This window comes from Lethenteron reissneri, chromosome 8 (assembly GCF_015708825.2).
Source record: "Lethenteron reissneri isolate LAM-NWPU_2019-01 chromosome 8, ASM1570882v1, whole genome shotgun sequence".
Taxonomy (NCBI): Eukaryota; Metazoa; Chordata; class Hyperoartia; order Petromyzontiformes; family Petromyzontidae; genus Lethenteron; species Lethenteron reissneri.
The window spans coordinates 310,209-329,932 of NC_083786.1; the positions used below are offsets into that span (position 1 = coordinate 310,209).

Below are 19,724 nucleotides of genomic sequence, written 5' to 3' on the forward strand. Positions count from 1 at the left end.
GCGTGAGATGGACAGATAAACAGAGAGAGACGCACTGCCACGTGGCAACTCGGAGCCCCGCTCCAGCGTGGTCCCCTTCCTCTGTTCGTTCCCGTTCTGACCACGTGTCGTTCGTCTCCACCCCTATTTAATACCCGGGTGACGTGGTACGTTTCCGCCAATCCTCGTTAGCCTGCATCGAATCTTCCAGGCTCCCTCGTCAGCTCCCAGGACCACGCCCCTGACTCATCTCCCCATTGGCTGAGGCCAAAGCCAGCAGAACCAATCCTTATAACTGTCACCTTTCCATCACGTCAGGGCCATGCCCCCAGGCTTCCCCCCATTGGCTGTAAACCAGGACCGGCAGAGCCAATCACCATGACGATTTGTGATACGTCAGTGAGCCGGATATATCCTCATATTACATCACCCCCCACTCCCCCCGGTGTAAAAAGTCATCCATCTCGGCTGGGAAAAGGGTGACAAGCCGAATGCAATTTAGATCATTATTAGGGCGTCTAAGACTCATTAACAAGGTAAGGGGGGGAGTAGGAATCTACGCGCCGAGGAATTCAAAACATTAAACAACAGACATACATTAGGGCGCCCCTGTAGCGCAGTAACAACAGGGTAACAGACCGCAAGGCAATCATTACTAACGAAACGGAAGAGATTTTGACCGCGTACGCGACGCAGGACCCTCTTCATTTTTCGCGCATGGTCGCCTCGCCGCCCGATCTGGAGGAGGTGGTTGCCGTGGAGAAGAAGAAGAAGAATGTTCAGTTTCGGTCGTATCTGGGATAGGTCCCGTTGGAGGAGGGACGTCCAGGGTCTCGTTGTCCCTCAAAACCTGTTCATCTGTGGGGGGTACAACACAGCCCCGCTGGGGATCAACGGGCGAGGCAAGTGGCACATTCGGCACACCAGACCCCGGCAGGTCAACAAGTGGAGATGAGGGGCCAGCACGCGGGTCAACGTAGGGTTTGAGTCGCGACGAATGGACATACCAACGACGTTGGCCGTACTGGATGCGAACACTCTGGGGGTTCCGAATGTCCACCAGCCTCACAGGCCCCTGCCAAGGCCTGTGCAGTTTAGGGGACGTGCCCACTGGCACCTGAGGGCAATGGAGCCATGCCAGATCGCCCACCAACCAGGGCATGTCAGTTCGCGATCGATGCGCATACCTCTCGTTCCTTGTCTGCGTACGGGCCGTCTCACATCTGGCGGCCTCTCGCGCCTCTGTAACCCATTTAAGCGAGTCCCGTACGTGATCAGGCAAGGAAGGGGATGGTTGTTTACCCGCGATACCTAGTTGCACATCAATCGGGGGTACATTCTCACGGCCATACATAAGGAAAAATGGCGAATATCCTGTGGACGTGTGCAGAACCATGCGGTATACCGCCAGGACGCCCGGTATGTGCAAGTCCCAATCGGTTTCTTTTTCACTTACCGTGTGACAAAGCATGGCTGAAAGGGTGCGGTTAAACCGTTCCACCATGCCATCCGTTTGCGGATGGTAAGGGGAAGTGGGGATTTTCTTTGTGCCCAGCGCAGTGCATACATCCTTGAGCAATTTGGAGAAGTTACGTCCCTGATCCGTGAGGAGCCCTTCGGGTGCTCCTTTATCCATGACATAACCATTCAAGAAAGCCTCGGTGATGGATGCGGCCGTTTGGTCAGGCAGATGCCAGGCCATAGGCCATCGAGAAAAACCCCGACCAAAAGGTATTTGTTTCCCCTAGCTGATGGAGGGAACGGGCCCAGGATGTCCAGAGCAACTAGTTCATTGATACGGGATACCTCAATCGAACGTAGTGGCGGAACATAATGTTGCCGAGGCGGTTTCCTCTTCGCACAATCATGGCATGACCGGACAAAGTCAGTGACATCTGCCGTCATGTCGGGCCAAAAGAAATCCTGCTGCATCGCGGCCAACGTTTTCTGCACGCCGAGGTGCATCAATTTGTCAGCGTGCAGATCGCGGAGCAGGTCGTGGGCACGACCAGGCGTGAACGGTCATACAATCCATCAGTACACATAAATAGTCCCGCCTGGCCCCGGAACATCTGCCATTTCCATCCTGCCAAATGAGCTCTCGGTTTCCTGATTAGTTTCCACAGCAGAGCCAGAGAGGCATCGGCCTCCTGCTCGCGTAACCACACCGAGTGCGGCAAACGCAGTGTATCGTCGGCGCCAACGGGTACATCCTGGCCTTCATCGTTCGACATTGCCCCCATAACCGGACAGGGCGAGGTAGGCAGCGCTGCACAGCGGTGCGTACCCGTCAGACAGGCGCAGGGAGGAGTGGGTGGCAACCTGGAGAGAGCGTCCGCGTTGGCATGGCAAGTACCCATGCGGTACGTGATATCGAAGGAAAATTCCTGTAACGATTCCAACTACCAAGCCAATTGGCCCGATGGTTGGTCCAATTTCAACGAATATTGCAAGGCCGCGTGGTCAGTGCGCACGAGGAATTTCCTTCCATACAGGTACGGCCGGTACTGGCGAACAACATATACGATTCTAGACCTGACCGGTGAATTAAGACATGTACATCGGGCCCTCAGGATGAACGGATACTCTGACCGTACTATCCGCCAAGCTGTCTCTCCCACCACACAGAAACAGCCACATGAAACTCCGACCAAAACTATCACGTTACCATACATAGCAGGCGTGACCAAAAAGATCTCCAAAATTCTAAACAAACATAAGATCCAAGTCCGATTCAGTACAGTGCATAAAATCCGTGATCTGATTCCATCTGTGAAGGATGCTGTTCCTGACTTACAGTATCCTGGAGTCTACAAATTGAGTTGCATTTGTGGTGATTGCTACATTGGAGAAACGAAACGTCATGTTGCTGATCGTGTCCGCGAGCACAAGTCAGATCTGAAACACGGCAGAACTGATTCTTCGGCCGTTGCCGATCATTGCTACAACTCAGTGGGCTCTCATGAAATTGTCTTTTCCGAGACCAAGGTTCTCTGCAAACCTCCTGGCTACCATCAAAGGTTTGTACACGAAGCCATACAAATATACAAACACAGACATAATTTCAACCGTGATGATGGGTACAAACTTAGTAATCATTGGAAAGATGTTATTAACCACGCAAAAAAGACTTAATTACACTTTTTTGGCCATCTTATCTGACAGGCACTAGTTTACTTTACTTTACCGAGTGTTAACATCCCCAGTGTTTAACAGTAATCTCTTCATTGTTCAGCCAGCATTGGTATAAACATACGCATTTTCTTTTCTATCATGTGTATCAGACCCCCCCCCCTCCCCCCTCTCTGTCCAATGCGTTGGCGTGGGCAGCAGTGTGTCGCTTGCGCACAATAGCTTCCACGCGGTCACCCACCCTTTTTTGGCCCCTCTCTCCTGATACTTTCCATTCATTGGCTACCACATTCTGATGAGCCCCCCCCTCTCCTCCCCCCTCAACTCGCTTTTAAGGGATTACATCTTGAATCATTGCCTCACTTGATGCAGCTGATCTGGCTGTGACTGTCCCACCTGATGACGGAGACTTGTGTTGCCTCCGAAACGTCGTGATCTTTATTTTATTTTATTATTTTATTAATTTTGATGTTTTACCTACGTGACTTTACCGAAAACACCTAAGAATAACATATACGATTGCTAACAGTTCCCGTGGCTTCACGCAATATCACGTTTCCGGCAGGAGACAGAACCCTGCTGCCATATGCCACCACTCGCTCAACTCCGTCTTTCCGTTGCGACAAAACGGCTCCTATGCCGATATCGCTAGCATCCGTGTCAAGGATGAACGGCTGGGAAAAGTCTCGGTAGCGTAGGCGCCGTGGTGAGATGATCCCGAAGAGATTGAAAAGAGCGTTCCTCTTCCGGGCCCCATTTAAATCTCTGATTTTTCCCCATCAGAACATGCAGTGGCTTAGCCAGTGTCGCGAAGTTCTTAACAAAACGGCGATAGTAGGATGCAAACCCAATAAACTGCCGTACGTCGCCCACTGAAGTGGGCGTGGGCCACTCTTGGACACACTCCGTTTTCTGAGGGTCCGTGGACACACCGTCCGAACTGACGATGTGACCCAAGTATCGGACGGACCATTGCAAAAGGTGGCATTTCTTTGGTTTAAATTTTAGGTCAGCCAAGCGCATCCTCTGAAAGACAGTCTCCAGGCGTTGGAGGTATTCCTCGAACGTGCAGCTGAATACGATGATATCGTCCATATATATGAGCCATGTTTCCCACTGCAGCCCCGCCAGCACCAGTTCCATCAGGCGTTGGAATGTCGCCGGTGCCGCATTCAAGCCCATAGGTAAACGGTTAAACTCAAAGAGGCCCTGTGGCGTGCGGAACGCCGTTTTTGGTTTTGACGTGTCATCGAGGGGAAGCTGCCAAAACCCAGACGACAGGTCGAGGGTGGAGAAAAAATTTGCCCCTGACAAAGCGTCCAATGAGTCGTCCATCCGTGGCAAGGGGTATGCGTCTGCCACGGATATCTTATTCAATCGGCAGAAGTCTACACAAAACCTCGTCCCACCATCTTTTTTCTTAACCAGCACCATCGGCGCGCCCCAAGGACTGTTGGACGGCGAAATAATATCAGCCGCCAACATATCGTCCACCACGCCGCACACGTGTTCCCTTTCAGCAGGGCTCATGCGATGCGGGTGCATACAAATCGGTCCCGCCGCACCGGTGTCAATATGGTGCGACAAGAGCGAGGTATGGCCGAGATCCAAATCGTTTTTACTGAAAACGTAAGCCTACTCTAACAACAATGAATGCAAAGCGCTCCTTTGCGTGGTCGACAAAGACGTATTTTCCCCGCACAAATCCGTGATACATCGATCCTGTGAACGATCGTATCGAGGTCCATCAGCGGCTATTTTAGTGGGTGGTTTACTCTCAAAGCTGGTGAAATCGGTAGTGGCGTGAGCCAATACCGATCCAGCCGGAACGACGATCCGGTTAGGGCCCCCATTCAACACTTGTATGAACGGGGCCTGACCCGGCCGAACGATAGTTTGAGCCGCTACAAGGGAAAAAGATTTAGCCACCGAATTCGACGGGGATTACAGCACACCCGTCGCAGCGTCCGCAGCATCCAAAGGCTTCCAGTAATGCAGCGGAATAAGCATTTGCGAGCCCAACAGCACCTCTACCATGGCAGCAACAATCGCATTAACTGCGTTACCCAGGGGCGAACGGCCCAGCAGGGAAGGCAGGAACGACATCTTACGGCCCCCTGGCATTTCTAAGCAACCTGGTCCCTCCGCGGTAATATTCCCGATAGCGATGCGCACATCAACTTGCCCGAAAATACCCATGCTACCCCCATTAGCAGCAACACACGCGTCATTAACCGGACGGATCCGTGACGTGGGAATAGACAGGAGATGAAAAATAACATCGGAAATGATGGTGGCAGACACGCCTGTGTCCACCAAAATACGGACATCGATCCCATCGATGGTAACTCGTATTTTTTCCATTGTGTCGTAGAGTGTGGCATAGACACAGGTGTACAACAATTTCCGTCCGGAGCGCAAATATGTGTGCGAGTGGATGGGTGATGTGACAAGACCTGCCGGGTGTCCGATTTGTGCCGACTCGCCCGAGGGTGTCGTGGATCCGCGTCCGGTGGAGGAGATGGAAGCCGACCCAACGGGAGCTGAGAAGGCAGAGGTCGGCAGCGGCAATCCCGGGCGAAATGGCCCCGTCAGCCACACTTGAAGCACGTGGCCGTCGTCGCCCGGCGGTCGCTCGTCCCGGGCCCTGCACGTGGTCGACCCGTATCATCACGCTGGTCACGCAGCCGGCGTCTCGGGACCCAGCGAGGAACAGCAGCCATCACCTCGTCGTCGCCGGTGTCATCGGAGCAGTGGACGACCTGCCGTGGAGACCACCCCAATGGTGGACCGTCTATTTGGGGATTCCCCGTCCATGCCGCCATCTGATCCCAGCGCTTCAGATTGAACTTAGCGTCCAAGCAGCGCGCCGCCCATCGCGACGTGAGCGGTTCGTGGCCGCATACCGGCAACGAGATGTTCAGTTCCTGGGATAGCTCAAGCATTCGGGAAAGGATGAGAGGATCCAGGAGATCAGCCGACGAGCCGGGGTAGGCGGCCATGGCCAAAGCTAACAGCGCCCCCCGGTAGGCCAAGGGCGATTCCTCTGATCCTCGATGACGTGACATACATTTTCTGGTAGCCGCCGTCGGCGGGTCGTAAAACTCCGCCATTTCTGTGAAAGCATCACGAAGCGTCTTCTTCTTGGTCGCCGGGATGGATCGGAAGACCGCCAGGGAGACATCATCCAGCAGCGTGGGCGGCGCCTCCAGTGCCTCCGCCTCTGTCGATCGAATGGATCTAAAGGCCGATTCGAAGCGCCACGTGAAGGCACTCCAATCGCCCCCAGCGATAAATTCCTTGATTTGAGGCAGGCGATGTCCGCGGTGAATGTCCAACGCCTCGAGCGTCTCCATTCCCGCTTCCCACGTTCTTCGCGGCTCCGTCAAAATGGCGTTTGGCGGCCGCGTGGCGACAGCCCCGCCCAAGATGGCGTCCGGCGGCCGTCTTGCAGCAGCCCCTCCCAAGATGGCGTCCGGCGGCTCCATCGCAGCCGCCCCGCCCAAGATGGAGGCCTCTCCCCGCGCAGCAGGAGCAATGGTGGACGTCGATTCCCGCTGAAAATCCTGGTCATCGGCACTCGGCTGAAACCCACGTGGCCGACGAAGGGCCGCTGAGGATGCGACCGCCGTCACCATATTCAGCAAAATCGCGCGGAGCGACTCGATCTGCTCCGCCAGTATCATCAGATCCTCAAAATGGGTTGCTGGTGGACAGCGAGTCGACTCTGGTTTTCGCCTCCCTCCACTCAGAGCCTACATGGACGACATTACAACATTGACCACCACTGTCCCATGCACCAGGAGACTGCTCAGAAAACTCGAGGAGAACATCAGCTGGGCCCGTATGAAGATTAAACCATCCAAGTCACGCAGCATCTCGATTGTGAAGGGAGTACTCTGTGACCTGAAATTCTTCATCGGAGATGACCAAATCCCAACAGTGTCTGAGCAGCCAGTAAAAAGCCTTGGAAGGTGGTATGATGCAAGCCTGAAGGACAAAGACCAGGTGCAACAGCTGTGCAAAGACATCAGTAGTAGCCTACAGTCCATCGACAACACCCAGCTACCTGGAAAGTTAAAGGCCTGGTGTCTGCAGTTTGGTCTCCTACCCCGGGTGTTGTGGCCCCTAGCAGTGTATGAGGTTCCAATCTCAACAGTGGAGAAGATGGAAAGAGGAGCCACGAGCTACTTAAAGAAGTGGCTCGGAGTTCCACGATGCCTTACCACCATAGGCCTCTATGGAGATGGTGTCCTCAAGCTGCCCCTCACCAGTCTAACCGAGGAATTCAAGTGTGCAAAAACCAGGCTCCAGATGACACTGAATGAATCTCGAGACCCAGTGGTGAGCAACAACGCGCCGACCTTGGCAACTGGATGCAAATGGAGGCCAGGAAAAGCAGTCCAGGAGGCAACAGCAGCCCTCAGACATGCTGACATTGTGGGTCATGTTCAGCAAGGGAGAGGAGGCCTTGGGCTAACTAGCTGTGCTGCTTGGAGTAAGGCCACTGCACCAGAGCGGCGGAAGATGGTAGTGCAGGAAGTACGCCATCAGGAGGAGGCTGCAAGGTGGGCCAAGGCAGTCTCTCTTGCCAAACAAGGACAGTGGACTCGATGGGACAGTGTGGAGAAGAGGAAGATCAGCTGGAAGGATCTGTGGGCCACGGAAGCGAGGCGGTTGAGCTTCTCCATCAGAGCAACATATGACATCCTTCCAATACCAGTTAATCTTCACCAATGGTATGGTGAAGATCCGGACTGTGCCCTCTGTTCCATGCCAGCCAACCTCAGGCACATTCTCACAGGGTGTAAAACAAGCCTTACCCAAGGACGCTACACTTGGCGTCACAACCAAGTCCTTAAAAACCTTGCGTCCGCCCTGGAGGACAAGCGGGCTGCCACCAACTCCCTACCACCCCCAGCAGCATCACACCCCTTACGGACGACCTTTGTCCGCGAAGGGGCTAAACCACCGAAGAGCGGCTCTACACCAATAGAGCGAGACCAGCTGCGCTTGGCCCGCGACTGGAAAATGCTAGCTGACATTGGCCGGCAACTTGTGTTTCCTCCGGAGATCGCAACCACCACCCTAAGACCTGACGTGGTGCTCTGGTCCCGTTCGCTCAAGAAGGTCTTCATCATTGAGCTCACAGTACCCTGGGAGGACTCAGTAGATGAGGCTTATGAGCGAAAACATCTGCGCTATGCCGATCTAGCTGCCGAAGCACGGCATCATGGCTGGAACACAGAAGTCTGACCAGTGGAGGTGGGCTGCAGAGGTTTTGTGGCAACATCTACAACCAGACTGCTTAGAGACCTGGGAATTAAGGGCCAGAGCCAGCGTTTGGCAATCAAAGCTGTATCGGAGGCGGCAGAAGGCAGCAGTCAGTGGCTCTGGATGAAGAGGAAAGACCCCAGCTGGGCCCCAAAGTGAGAGGGCCAGGAGGTATGCAGTCAACAATGCTTGACTCAGGGAGGAGGACGCCCCTGCCATGCATAGTCCCATGGGATGTTGGCTACCAACAACAAGGCAACTCCTATGACTAATTGGGAATGGGACGCAAGCGTAGGATTGATCACCCTGTCGCTGGCCGCCTTTGGGGAGGGTGTATAGTATGAAAGGCCGAAACACCCTAGGAACCAAAGGGTCACTACTGACGATGCGCTCCCCAAATTTCACCAGGCTCACTGTTCATGAACTCTTGGAAGTGCTTGCACAAAGGATAGTAACATCTCATCCTGTGTTCTTTGGAATCGCCATCTCTCGTCCTCAGTCGAGGCCGTCGCTTCTCCAGCCTGTAGGCGATGAGTGGCGCCGAGGAGAGCAGCAGCCGGAGGCAGAGGACCCGCAGCTCCCAGCAGTTCGTCCTCGTCCGCCTCAACTTCTTCCTCCGATGGAGGGTCCGGTGGGTTCTTCTTCCTGAGGTGCTTGGACATCTTGAAGGATCGTCCAAACGGTCTCAGAAGATACTTCTGACACCAATGTAATAAAGCTCATTGAGACGACTTCTGGAATCCATCTTTTATTCAACTTTTGTTACAGTTACTTCACGCTGCTGATAGGCAGCGTGAGAGGGACAGATAGACAGAGAGAGATGCACTTCCACGTGGCAACTCGTGGTACGTTTCCGCCAATCCTCGTTAGCCTGCATCGAATCTTCCAGGCTCCCTTGTCAGCTCCCGGGACCACGCCCCTGACTCATCTCCCCATTGGCTGAGGCCAAAGCCAGCAGAACCAATCCTTATAGCTGTCACCTTTCCATCACGTCAGGGCCATGCCCCCAGGCTTCCCCCCCATTGGCTGTAAACCAGGACCGGCAGAGCCAATCACCATGACGAGTTGTGATACGTCAGTGAGCCGGATATATCCTCATATTACACATGCATCATTTTCACCAATACTTTGACTTGAAAGATTCCAAGAACACAGGATGAGACGTTACTATCCTTTGTGCAAGCACTTCCAAGAGTTCATGAACAGTGAGCCTGGTGAAATTTGGGGAGCGCATCGTCAGTCTTAGGGTTGGTTCCTAGGGTGTTTCGGCCTTTCACACTATACACCCTCCCCAAAGGCGGCCAGCGACAGGGTGATCAATCCTACGCTTGCGTCCCATTCCCAATTAGTCATAGGAGTTGCCTTGTTGTTGGTAGCCAACATCCCATGGGACTATGCATGGCAGGGGCATCCTCCTCCCTGAGTCAAGCATTGTTGACCGCATACCTCCTGGCCCTCTCACTTCGGGGCCCAGCTGGGGTCTTTCCTCTTCATCCAGAGCCACTGACTGCTGCTTTCTGCCGCCTCCGATACAGCTCTGATTGCCGAATGCTGGCTCTGGCCCTTAATTCCCAGGTCTCTAAGCAGTCTGGTTGTAGATGTTGCCACAAAACCTCTGCAGCCCACCTCCACTGGTCGGACTTCTGTGTTCCAGCCATGATGCCGTGCTTCGGCAGCTAGATCGGCATAGTGCAGATGTTTTTGCTCATAAGCCTCATCTACTGAGTCCTCCCAGGGTACTGTGAGCTCAATGATGAAGACCTTCTTAAGCGAACGGGACCAGAGCACCATGTCAGGTCTTAGGGTTGTGGTTGCGATCTCCGGAGGAAACACAAGTTGCCGGACAATGTCAGCTAGCATTTTCCAGTCGCGGGCCAAGCGCAGCTGGTCTCGCTCTGATGGTGTAGTGGTCTAGCCCCTTCGCGGACAAAGGTCATCCGTAAGGGGTGTGATGCTTCTGGGGGTGATAGGGAGTTGGTGGCAGCTCGCTTGTCCTCCAGGGCGGACGCAAGGTTTTTAAGGACTTGGTTGTGACGCCAAGTGTAGCGTCCTTGGGTGAGGCTTGTTTTACACCCTGTGAGAATGTGCCTGAGGTTGGCTGGCATGGAACAGAGGGCACAGTCCGGATCTTCACCATACCATTGGTGAAGATTAACTGGTGTTGGAAGGACGTCATATGTTGCTCTGATGGAAAAGCTCAACCGCCTCGCTTCCATGGCCCACAGATCCTTCCAGCTGATCTTCCGCTTCTCCACACTGTCCCATCGAGTCCACTGTCCCTGTTTGGCAAGAGAGACTGCCTTGGCCCACCTTGCAGCCTCCTCCTGACGGCGTACTTCCTGCACTACCATCTTCCGCCGCTCTGGTGCAGTGGCCTTACTCCAAGCAGCGCGGCTAGTTAGCCCAAGGCCTCCTCTCCCTTGCTGAACATGACCCACAATGTCAGCATGTCTGAGGGCTGCTGTTGCCTCCTGGACTGCTTCTCCTGGCCTCCATTTGCGCCCAGTTGCCAAGGTCGGCGCGTTGTTGCTCACCACTGGGTCTCGAGATTCATTCAGTGTCATCTGGAGCCTGGTTTTTGCACACTTGAATTCCTCTGTTAGACTGGTGAGGGGCAGCTTGAGGTCACCATCTCCATAGAGGCCTATGGTGGTAAGGCATCGTGGAACTCCGAGCCACTTCTTTAAGTACCCTGTGACTCCTCTTTCCATCTTCTCCACTGTTGAGATTGGAACCTCATACACTGCTAGGGGCCACAACACCCTGGGTAGGAAACTAAACTGCAGACACCAGGCCTTTAACTTTCCAGGTAGCTGGATGTTGTCGATGGACTGTAGGCTACAACTGATGTCTTTGCGCAGCTGTTGCACCTGGTTTTTGTCCTTCAGGCTTGCATCATACCACCTTCCAGGGCTTTTTACCAGCTGCTCAGACACTGTTGGGATTGGGTCATCTCCGATGAAGAATTTCAGGTCAGTGAGTACTCCCTTCACAATCGAGATGCTGCGTGACTTGGATGGTTTAATCTTCATACGGGCCCAGCTGATGTTCTCCTCGAGTTTTCTGAGCAGTCTCCTGGTGCATGGGACAGTGGTGGTCAATGTTGTAATGTCGTCCATGTAGGCTCTGAGTGGAGGGAGGCGGAAACCAGAGTCGACACGCTGTCCACCAGCAACCCATTTTGAGGATCTGATGATAACCTCCATTGCCATTATGAATGCCAACGGAGAAATGGTACATCCCGCCATTATACCTACATTCAGGCACTGCCATGAGGTGGTGAACTCTGAGGTGGTGAAGCAGAATTTCAGATCCTGGAAGTACGACTTCACCAGGGTTGTGATGATGTCCGGTATGTGGAAAAACCTGAAGGCAGACCACAGGAGTTCATGGGGCACAGAGCCAAATGCGTTGGCGAGGTCGAGGAAGACTACATGGAGGTCCCTTTTCTCCACCTTGGCCATTTGGATCTGGTGCCAGATCATGCTGGAATGTTCCAAGCAGCCAGAGAACCCTGATATTCCTGCCTTCTGTACAGATGTATCGACGTACGCATTCCTTTGCAGGTACTCGGCCATCCTCTGGGCAATGACCCTAAAGAAGATTTTACCCTCGACATTCAGTAAGGAGATTGGGCGGAATTGGCTGATGTTCACTGCATCCTTCTCCTTAGGGATCAGGACCCTGCCTGCCCTATGCCACACTTTGGGTATTATCTTCTTTTGCCAAGCTGTTCTCATAAGCCTCCAGAGGAACCTCAGGACGTCTGGTGCATTCTTATACACTTTGTACGGGACTCCATTTGGCCCCGGGGCTGATGCTGTTCTTGCCCGTCGAACTGTGTTTTCCACCTCTTTCCATGTCGGAGGGCTGGTCTCAATATGATGTTTCGGGGATTCAATGGGTGGGATATCTGATGGGATGACCAGATGTTCATGTCGCTTTGAGTCAAAGTTTGTTGTTCTCAGGTGCTCCTCTAGGTCTTTCTTTGTTGTTTTTAGAGCTCCACTTTTTTCCTTCGTGAAGAGACTTTTAAGGAACTTGAAGGGATCTTTATAGAATCGAGTTATAGTTTGTTCTTTCTTCCTTCTGCGTTTCCGTAGGTTCTCTGCTCTACGGAGGGATGCCAACCGGGTTTTGCTGTCAGCCTGAAGTGCCTCTATGCCCTCCTTTTCTACTTCCGAGGCCTTTTTCCACTGTTTCTTATGCTGTCTCCTTTCTTGAACGAGGTGCTTGATTTCTTGTTGCCTCCAGGAAACTGGTGGGGTTGGAACCTTTCTCCCACCTTCTGCCTCTTGCACTCCAAAGCTTTCTACCCCGTACTCATAGATGATGTCCCCCATCCTCTCCAACTTCTTCTCCACTGTGCCTCGAAGTTTCTCGAGGGTCAAGGTAAGGTCAGTATTCACTATTTCCCACAACTTCTTGTCACTGGTGCCAAGCCACTTCACATACGGTCTGTGCCCTGGTAGTCTCCTCTCGATTGCAGGTCTGGGAGGCTGGGTGAGTTCCACTTCTGTGGTTGGTTCCACCTGAGTTGTTACTTCGGTGCTTGAGTTTACGTCCTCCATGACAGTGGTACTGATGCACTGCAAACTATGGTTTGCGTCCAGTTGCTGTGCTTCATTCGACTTATTTCATCGCTTTCGCAGAAAGTAATCAATGCGAGGCCTCTGTCTCTCTTTACCCAAACACCCCTTCTTCCGCTGGTGGATCCTCAACCCATGGTGTGATGTAACTTTCCTCCAACCACAGACACATACATAACTAATTGTGGAACTTCGATTGACTTCAATCCGCTCTCTTGCGAGTGACGGATTTAGAAGGGCGCCGACAAATGGGGTTAAAAATCAGTCATGGACATGGCAGCCAAGGGAGGAAATGTGATCAAGATGATGGTGGCCATTGCAGGAGAGCGCGCACCACAATCTGAACATGTGTGAGGGGGAGATGAATTGCAGCGGAAGGGATGAGGCAGTGGCAACACTGAGGGGGAGGGAAGTCTTACTCCATTCGTCAAGTTCAGGATTGAGCATCGAGTGTTTTTTGTTTGTTTTGTTATCATGGAAGGAACACTGAATAATAATAATGTTCAACTTGTAACGCGCCTCTGTCGCATAGTAATCACTCACTCTCGTACTCGCGAAGAAGAATCACATGGAAGGATAATATATCGTATTGGTTCTTTCGGTAAAGTCACGTAGAAGGGAAATAATAAAATTATAAAACATAAAATACAATTCTCACGAAGTTTCGGCCACAACGCAAGCAGCTGTCCTCAGGTGAAGAACAGGTCTGTCGGAAAGACAGCTGTCTTTACGTGACTTTACCGAAATAACCAAGAAGATGAATCCCTGCAGTCACGAAAGCTTTAAATCTAAAAATGATAATATACTTCAATTTGTATCATGGAAGAATAATAATAAGATGAATAGGTGCTGGGAGCTCATGTTGTGAGCTCACTCGTCCTGCCGTGACTGCAGGCAGGCCTAAGCATTGCACAGAGCAAGCCACGGCTTGACAACACCTCAATGTGATGGAAATAAGAATAAGCGTTTACCCTTTCCAGCAATTACACAGGAGGTGTTAAGCTGTTCGGACATCAATTAGACACCTATTGCAAGGCATCAAGTGTGGTAAAACATGCAAACAAACATGTTCTGATAATTCATTATGTAACACGATTTTTGTTGCTGGGTAGTAAGTGTTATTTTCTAATTGCTTATGCCTCAAAAGTATAGAAAATGGCTATTATTCCCCACAAAGGGGCCGTCAATAAATTACGTCACACACCTCGGGGGGGGGGGGGGGGCAGACATTTGTGACGATGTGTGACAAGGGGGGGAGGGGGGGTTTGGGAAATGTGACGTCACATCAAAATGCGCAACTTTAAATACATTTTAACAATAAAATTGTTATAACATTAATTTTGATTAATTTTCATTATTGACTATTTGATTATTTAAATTTACTAAGGTCACCTTTATTTATTCCATGAAGGAGTATTTTTCTTCTCCATGGGAGAATGGAGAAGCATACATTTTGTACATTTTTTGAATGGTTGTTAGTAAACATTTTGATTTTAATGATTCTACCAGGGCTTTTCATTCTGTGGAATTAGTATGATTGCTATAATTGTACTCTCCAAAACTTAAACTTCAAATCTAGATTGTACTCTCCATTTAGCTTCGTTCTACTACAAAGTTTCAAGTATTTTTTATAGTTATAATTACTTTTCATATTTTATAATTATAAGAGAATTTCAATATAATATTCTGAACATCTGCAGTTTTAGTTAGACGTTGAATATTTCAAAGTGAGTTTTATGCTAAATTTCAGCTTTCCAACGTCTCCTACAACATCAAGTGGAGCGCCACGTTCAATACGCACGACAATGACAATAGTTTAAAGTGATTTGAAGCATGTTTTATTTTCAAAATGGAAATATGGGTTTGGGGGGAGAGGGCAGAGATTTGTGACGTCATATTTGAGGGGGGTCTGACTTTTTGTGACGAGGGGGGGAGGGGGAGTCAAAAATCGGCCAAAATCACGTGACGTAATTTATGGACGGCCCCAAACTTTGCTTTTGTGGCCAGGACTTTACGTGAATGACACAAATGCACACGTTTTATCATTGAAAATAGGTACATTTCAAAATATCACTGTCATGGTCACAAAAGCAAAGTTTGTGGGGAATAATAGCCATTTTCTGTACTTTTGAGGCATAAGCAATGAGAAAATAACACTTACTACCCAGGAACAAAATGGATTTTATTTTATTACACAGTGCTATAATGTAGCTATTGTATTTGTTTTATCACAAGCATGTGTGGGTTAATGCAGAATCGACGCTTTGCAGTAGGTGTCTATTTGGTGTTCAAACATCGTAACACCCTCCCGTATTAATGCTGGATTAGGGTAAAGCACGTTTTTTTTTCTTCTCAGAATTTTTATGTTGGCAAACGGGTCCCCGACACAGCACTCTGTTCGCACGCTCTCGGAGAGAGAGAGAGGGCGGGAGATAGATTCGGAGGAGCGGGAAACCACAGACAAGTGGGAAGTCGGCTGGAACTGGCGCCAGTAATTGTTGCAAGCTCTGCGGTCCTACATTGCGATGTTTGGCCAACCCCATTGACGAATGATTATCCGGAGTCACCGGACAAAAACCCCTGCTTGCAAAGTGTGGGGGGGGGGGGGGGGTAGCACTCAATCCCCGTAAATATGGAATACAAATGGAAATTAAGAATAAACTATTGCATGTATACGATGATTGCTTAAATGCCTAAGGAACTCAAAGTGTCTTACATCTCATCTCATCCGTAGGGCACCGTCAGTGGCAGCTGTCCCTGTGCAGCACTCAGTGACTTTGCACCGGACTGCCAGTGGGCCTCAGTATATATTTTTTTACCCAATGGCCTGCTCAATCTTGCTGTGCTGCCATCATACCCTGGAGATGGCGACCTCAATACCACGTGTTAGTGAGGGGGTTTCACTGATGTGTGTGTGACCACCAACCCTCACTACCTCCACAGTTCTGGTTTGCAGGTCGTCATTTGCAGCACAGCCACTGGCTGCTGGCCATGCACATCGTGAAGCTGCGCATCTCTGTGTTGTGCATCTCTGTGTTGTGCATCTCTGTGTTGCGCATCTCTGTGTTGTGCATCTGCAACTCGCGTGCATGTGTGTGCACGACCGCCAGGCAGTGTCGCGGTTAGCGCACTGTACTTTAAACCTGGCGACCCACCGAGTTTGAATCCCGTTCACGGCCAATGTCAGTGACGATTATCTGAACCGGTCCTGGGCCTCCCCTAAGTCAAGTCAGCCTCAAATGAGCACCCCGTGTGGTGTATTAATAACATCGCCACTGGCGGAGACGAAAGGCGGCCGGGCGTGTTGCTGGCCACCCACCCCCACGTGGTGCCACTCACTAACAGCACTTGCCCCCACGGTTTCTGCTAAGGCTACGCGTGGGGTGCTCTGCCTTTGATCACCAGGTAAGGTCGTGCAACTGCCCTCGGCGCCCATGTCGGTCCGCTTGGCCCAGCACGCGCTCACGCCGGGCCCGTCCTCGCCGAGTCCGCCGCCTCCGTGCGCCGCCCTGCGCCGGCCGAAAACCGTGAGTCGCCTGCAGCAGTAGGGCCGGCGGCGGCAGCCGCAGTCGGCGGGCGCAGCCACTTCAAGAGGACCGTAGGTCCGCTGTCAAGAAGCAGAAGGCTCGTTGTCTTGCTGGTTATCTTTAGAAATTAATCTGTGGCTGTAGGAACCATTCTGTAGCAGATATTCTGACTACCGAATTTGTTCAGCTTTTAGAAAATACAGTGTGGTGCTGTTTCTCGACTGGATGATATCCCTCCCCGTCGTAGATAGTAAGTCTGAACGTTTGTTATCGTGCACTCGTATGAGTCCAGCCCATTATGAATACGCCAAGCTGATCACACGAAGTAGGCTCTTTGTAATAACGGCACTGTTTTAAGTATGTTGCGAAACTGACTCAGACTCGGGAATAGACCCCGAACATCAGCCACCGGGAGCTCGTTCCAGGGGCCGGAAACCCCCAATCTGCGCTGGGGTCATAGCATGCGAGGTATGTTCGCAGGTCTAGCAGATCACCGCCTGCCACGCATCGTAGATGCCGTCTGCGATGCGAGTGAGACTGCTACAGATTTTTTTTTATCAACCAGGTGGCCGGGCGTGGTTCTGGCCACCCACCCTCTCGTGTGCCGTGTTGGCTTTCATAGGTGCTCGCTAACAACACTTGCCACAACAGTCAAAGGTTATACAGGAGGTCTTTGTCTTTTGCAGGCTTCAGCGAGATTGAGGGGAAGAGATCCTCTGGTGCAAGATCTCGACCACACACTTTCCTTACAGGAGCCTTAACTCACTCTTGAAACATCACATCCACAGATAATCATAACATGCATTGTGTCTTTAAAACATCCCGGGACACGATGTAGGTGTGTATCAATTAAATAGCAGATGCTTATATTGTATGGGTTGCTTCATCAACTTTAGAGCGTTTGGCTGCTATATTTCCACGTGATAAGCCACTTCGTTGAGCTATCATTTGTGGCCTGGTCGCTTCTGAAAAAGAGCCACATAGCTCAGTGAGCCTTACCTGGTAAAATAAAAAATAGTTTTAAATATTTTATATAGTTTTAACTAATGCGTGAATTACTTTGAGATTTATATTTTAATATAAAGTGGTATGCTCAGTTTTTTCGGCTTGTTCTGCATGTTGTTTGATGTCATGGACATGTGCCATAGTTACGCCTTACAAGCACAATTTTTTTGCCATAAATGATATGCACTGTACTGTACTGAAGGCAATATATTATTACTCTCATGTGTCATTTGTACAGTTATGGAATTGGCCTTGTGTTATTTAACATTTAACACGTTTAAGAATTTAAAACATTTAACAAATTCAAAATGTACGTGGCATCATAATTATAATTCAATTGACGTGTAATAAGCATGGGCTGTTTTAAGTGGTATTTTAAATCGGGGTTTTACGGTTGTCTGTCTTAAGCGGTAGAATTATGTCGGATTTTTGTTCTCACTTGGAGTCTAATCTCAGGTCGCCACCTTCTCCACTGTAGACCAAACCCAGACATACCTCGGAGTCAGCACTAGGTCTGCTATCTAAATTGTGTAGCTTACCATAATACATTTCAACACAATATCGGTACCAGATCTTGGAACAAATCATTCCTGCCACCCGAACACAGATCGTGCCAATTCTCAGACCGATGGCGACCCTAATTATATTCTCCAAAGTGACAACTACCAGTGGGAACCCGTGTACCATCCACAACCGATGGGAATTCTGAGAAAATATTGGGGCAATTTAATGACGTTGTGGCTAAACATTGATGCTATGAGGTTTGTGGTGCCTTTTGAATATGTAACGTAACGAAAAGCAACATGTGAATGTGTATCGAGAAAAAAATATCTACAGTAGTGTCCAGGTATATTACCAGCTGGGCGTGGATCAGTCGTGCAAATTCCACATTCATATGGCAAGGACGAATATCTTTATTAAAAAGTTCACACACCTTTGCGGCTAAGTGCAAGTGCATTAATAAAAGAACAACCTGTGGTATATGCCTGCAAGTGTATTTTGCTCTACCCCTCTACTGTACACCCATGATATTTTTAGCTCGGGAAAAAATATATAGAGCAATCGGGTTTCGGTTTCTGTGAAATTAAACCCATGCCAGCAAGCCCTGCATGGCTAGAGGGCAGGGCCTCAATGTGTGAGCCCCTCAGTTCAACACAAGTGCTCAGCACATGGCCCGAGCTGGCAAGTGGCATCCACCACCAACCTCATCCCAGGGGCGTGTTATTCAATAGACCACAGTAGACTGTGCCTAGGGCCTACGAAAAAATGCGTTGACCATGTTATTTTCTTTGTATGATCAAAAAATACATTAAGATATCTTCTTGAATATATTGATATAGCAAAGATAGGCACAGTGTAGATGCAGAGGCCGTCATGTCCATGTTTTTTCATAAGATGAGAGAAATTAACACCGGAGATTAACGTTTTTGAGATTTTGTTAATTGCAAAATTCGCAACAACATATTCAAATTGTGTTGTTTGCACAACCTCATTCTCAATAGATAGTAGCAAGGGAAGACAAGGCGGCGTTGGTGTGCTATGGACGAAGTACGCGTGGATCAAGCGGAGTGACAGTGGTGGTAGTAGTAACGCGGGCAGCAGCAGTACCATCTAGAGTTATCACTGAAGGCCTACGAAACAGAAGTGCCTAGGGCCTCCAAGACACATTCATCCGGCCCTGAATCATCCCCCCTCTGTTTAGGATCACCAGCCGGATCCTGTGACCCTTGCACTCCTCTCTCCAAAGAACAGTCGTCTCATGGAAATCAAGAGAGTTATTGCAGGGACTATAAGGAACACATGATTAAGGTGGCTTTTTTGCTCGTAATCTGTCCACACACAAAAAGTAAAAGTACGTTTACACATTCCATCAGCGACACGGCCCAAATTAGGCGACAATACGCCTCCATGTCCGTTTCTCGACGTTAAAAAAATGTTTGACATCCCATCAGCCACACGGCCTTCTGGGACTGCAGAATTTCGGTTCAGCACAAGAAAAACTCTGGACTAGTTTCAACAGTGTCCCCATCAGCAGCGTCAGACTGACTTGAACCAATGCTGGTGAACGACCAGATGGATGTTGTTGTTGATGAGATGGTGAATATGGAAACCGGTCCATAGTTTTAATTTACGCGTTACCGAGTCAATGCTCAGTAACGATCTGCCACACAGCCCAGAAGGAAGCGGCGTGTGTGGCTGATGGGATGTGTAAAACACA

At 50.4% G+C, this 19,724-nt stretch overlaps 1 protein-coding gene across 1 annotated transcript in view; it reads left to right on the forward strand.

Moving 5' to 3' along the window:
* Positions 1–18,487, forward strand: part of LOC133361644 (coiled-coil domain-containing protein 162-like) — a 197,096-nt gene extending 178,609 nt beyond the window's left edge. The window contains exons 32-33 of the mRNA XM_061580629.1: positions 16,380–16,501; positions 17,188–18,487. Of these exons, the coding sequence (XP_061436613.1) occupies positions 16,380–16,501; positions 17,188–17,262 (197 nt within the window). The 3' untranslated portion in view covers positions 17,263–18,487. The remainder of the gene's footprint in view (positions 1–16,379; positions 16,502–17,187) is intronic.
* The last annotated feature ends 1,237 nt before the right edge of the window (positions 18,488–19,724 follow it).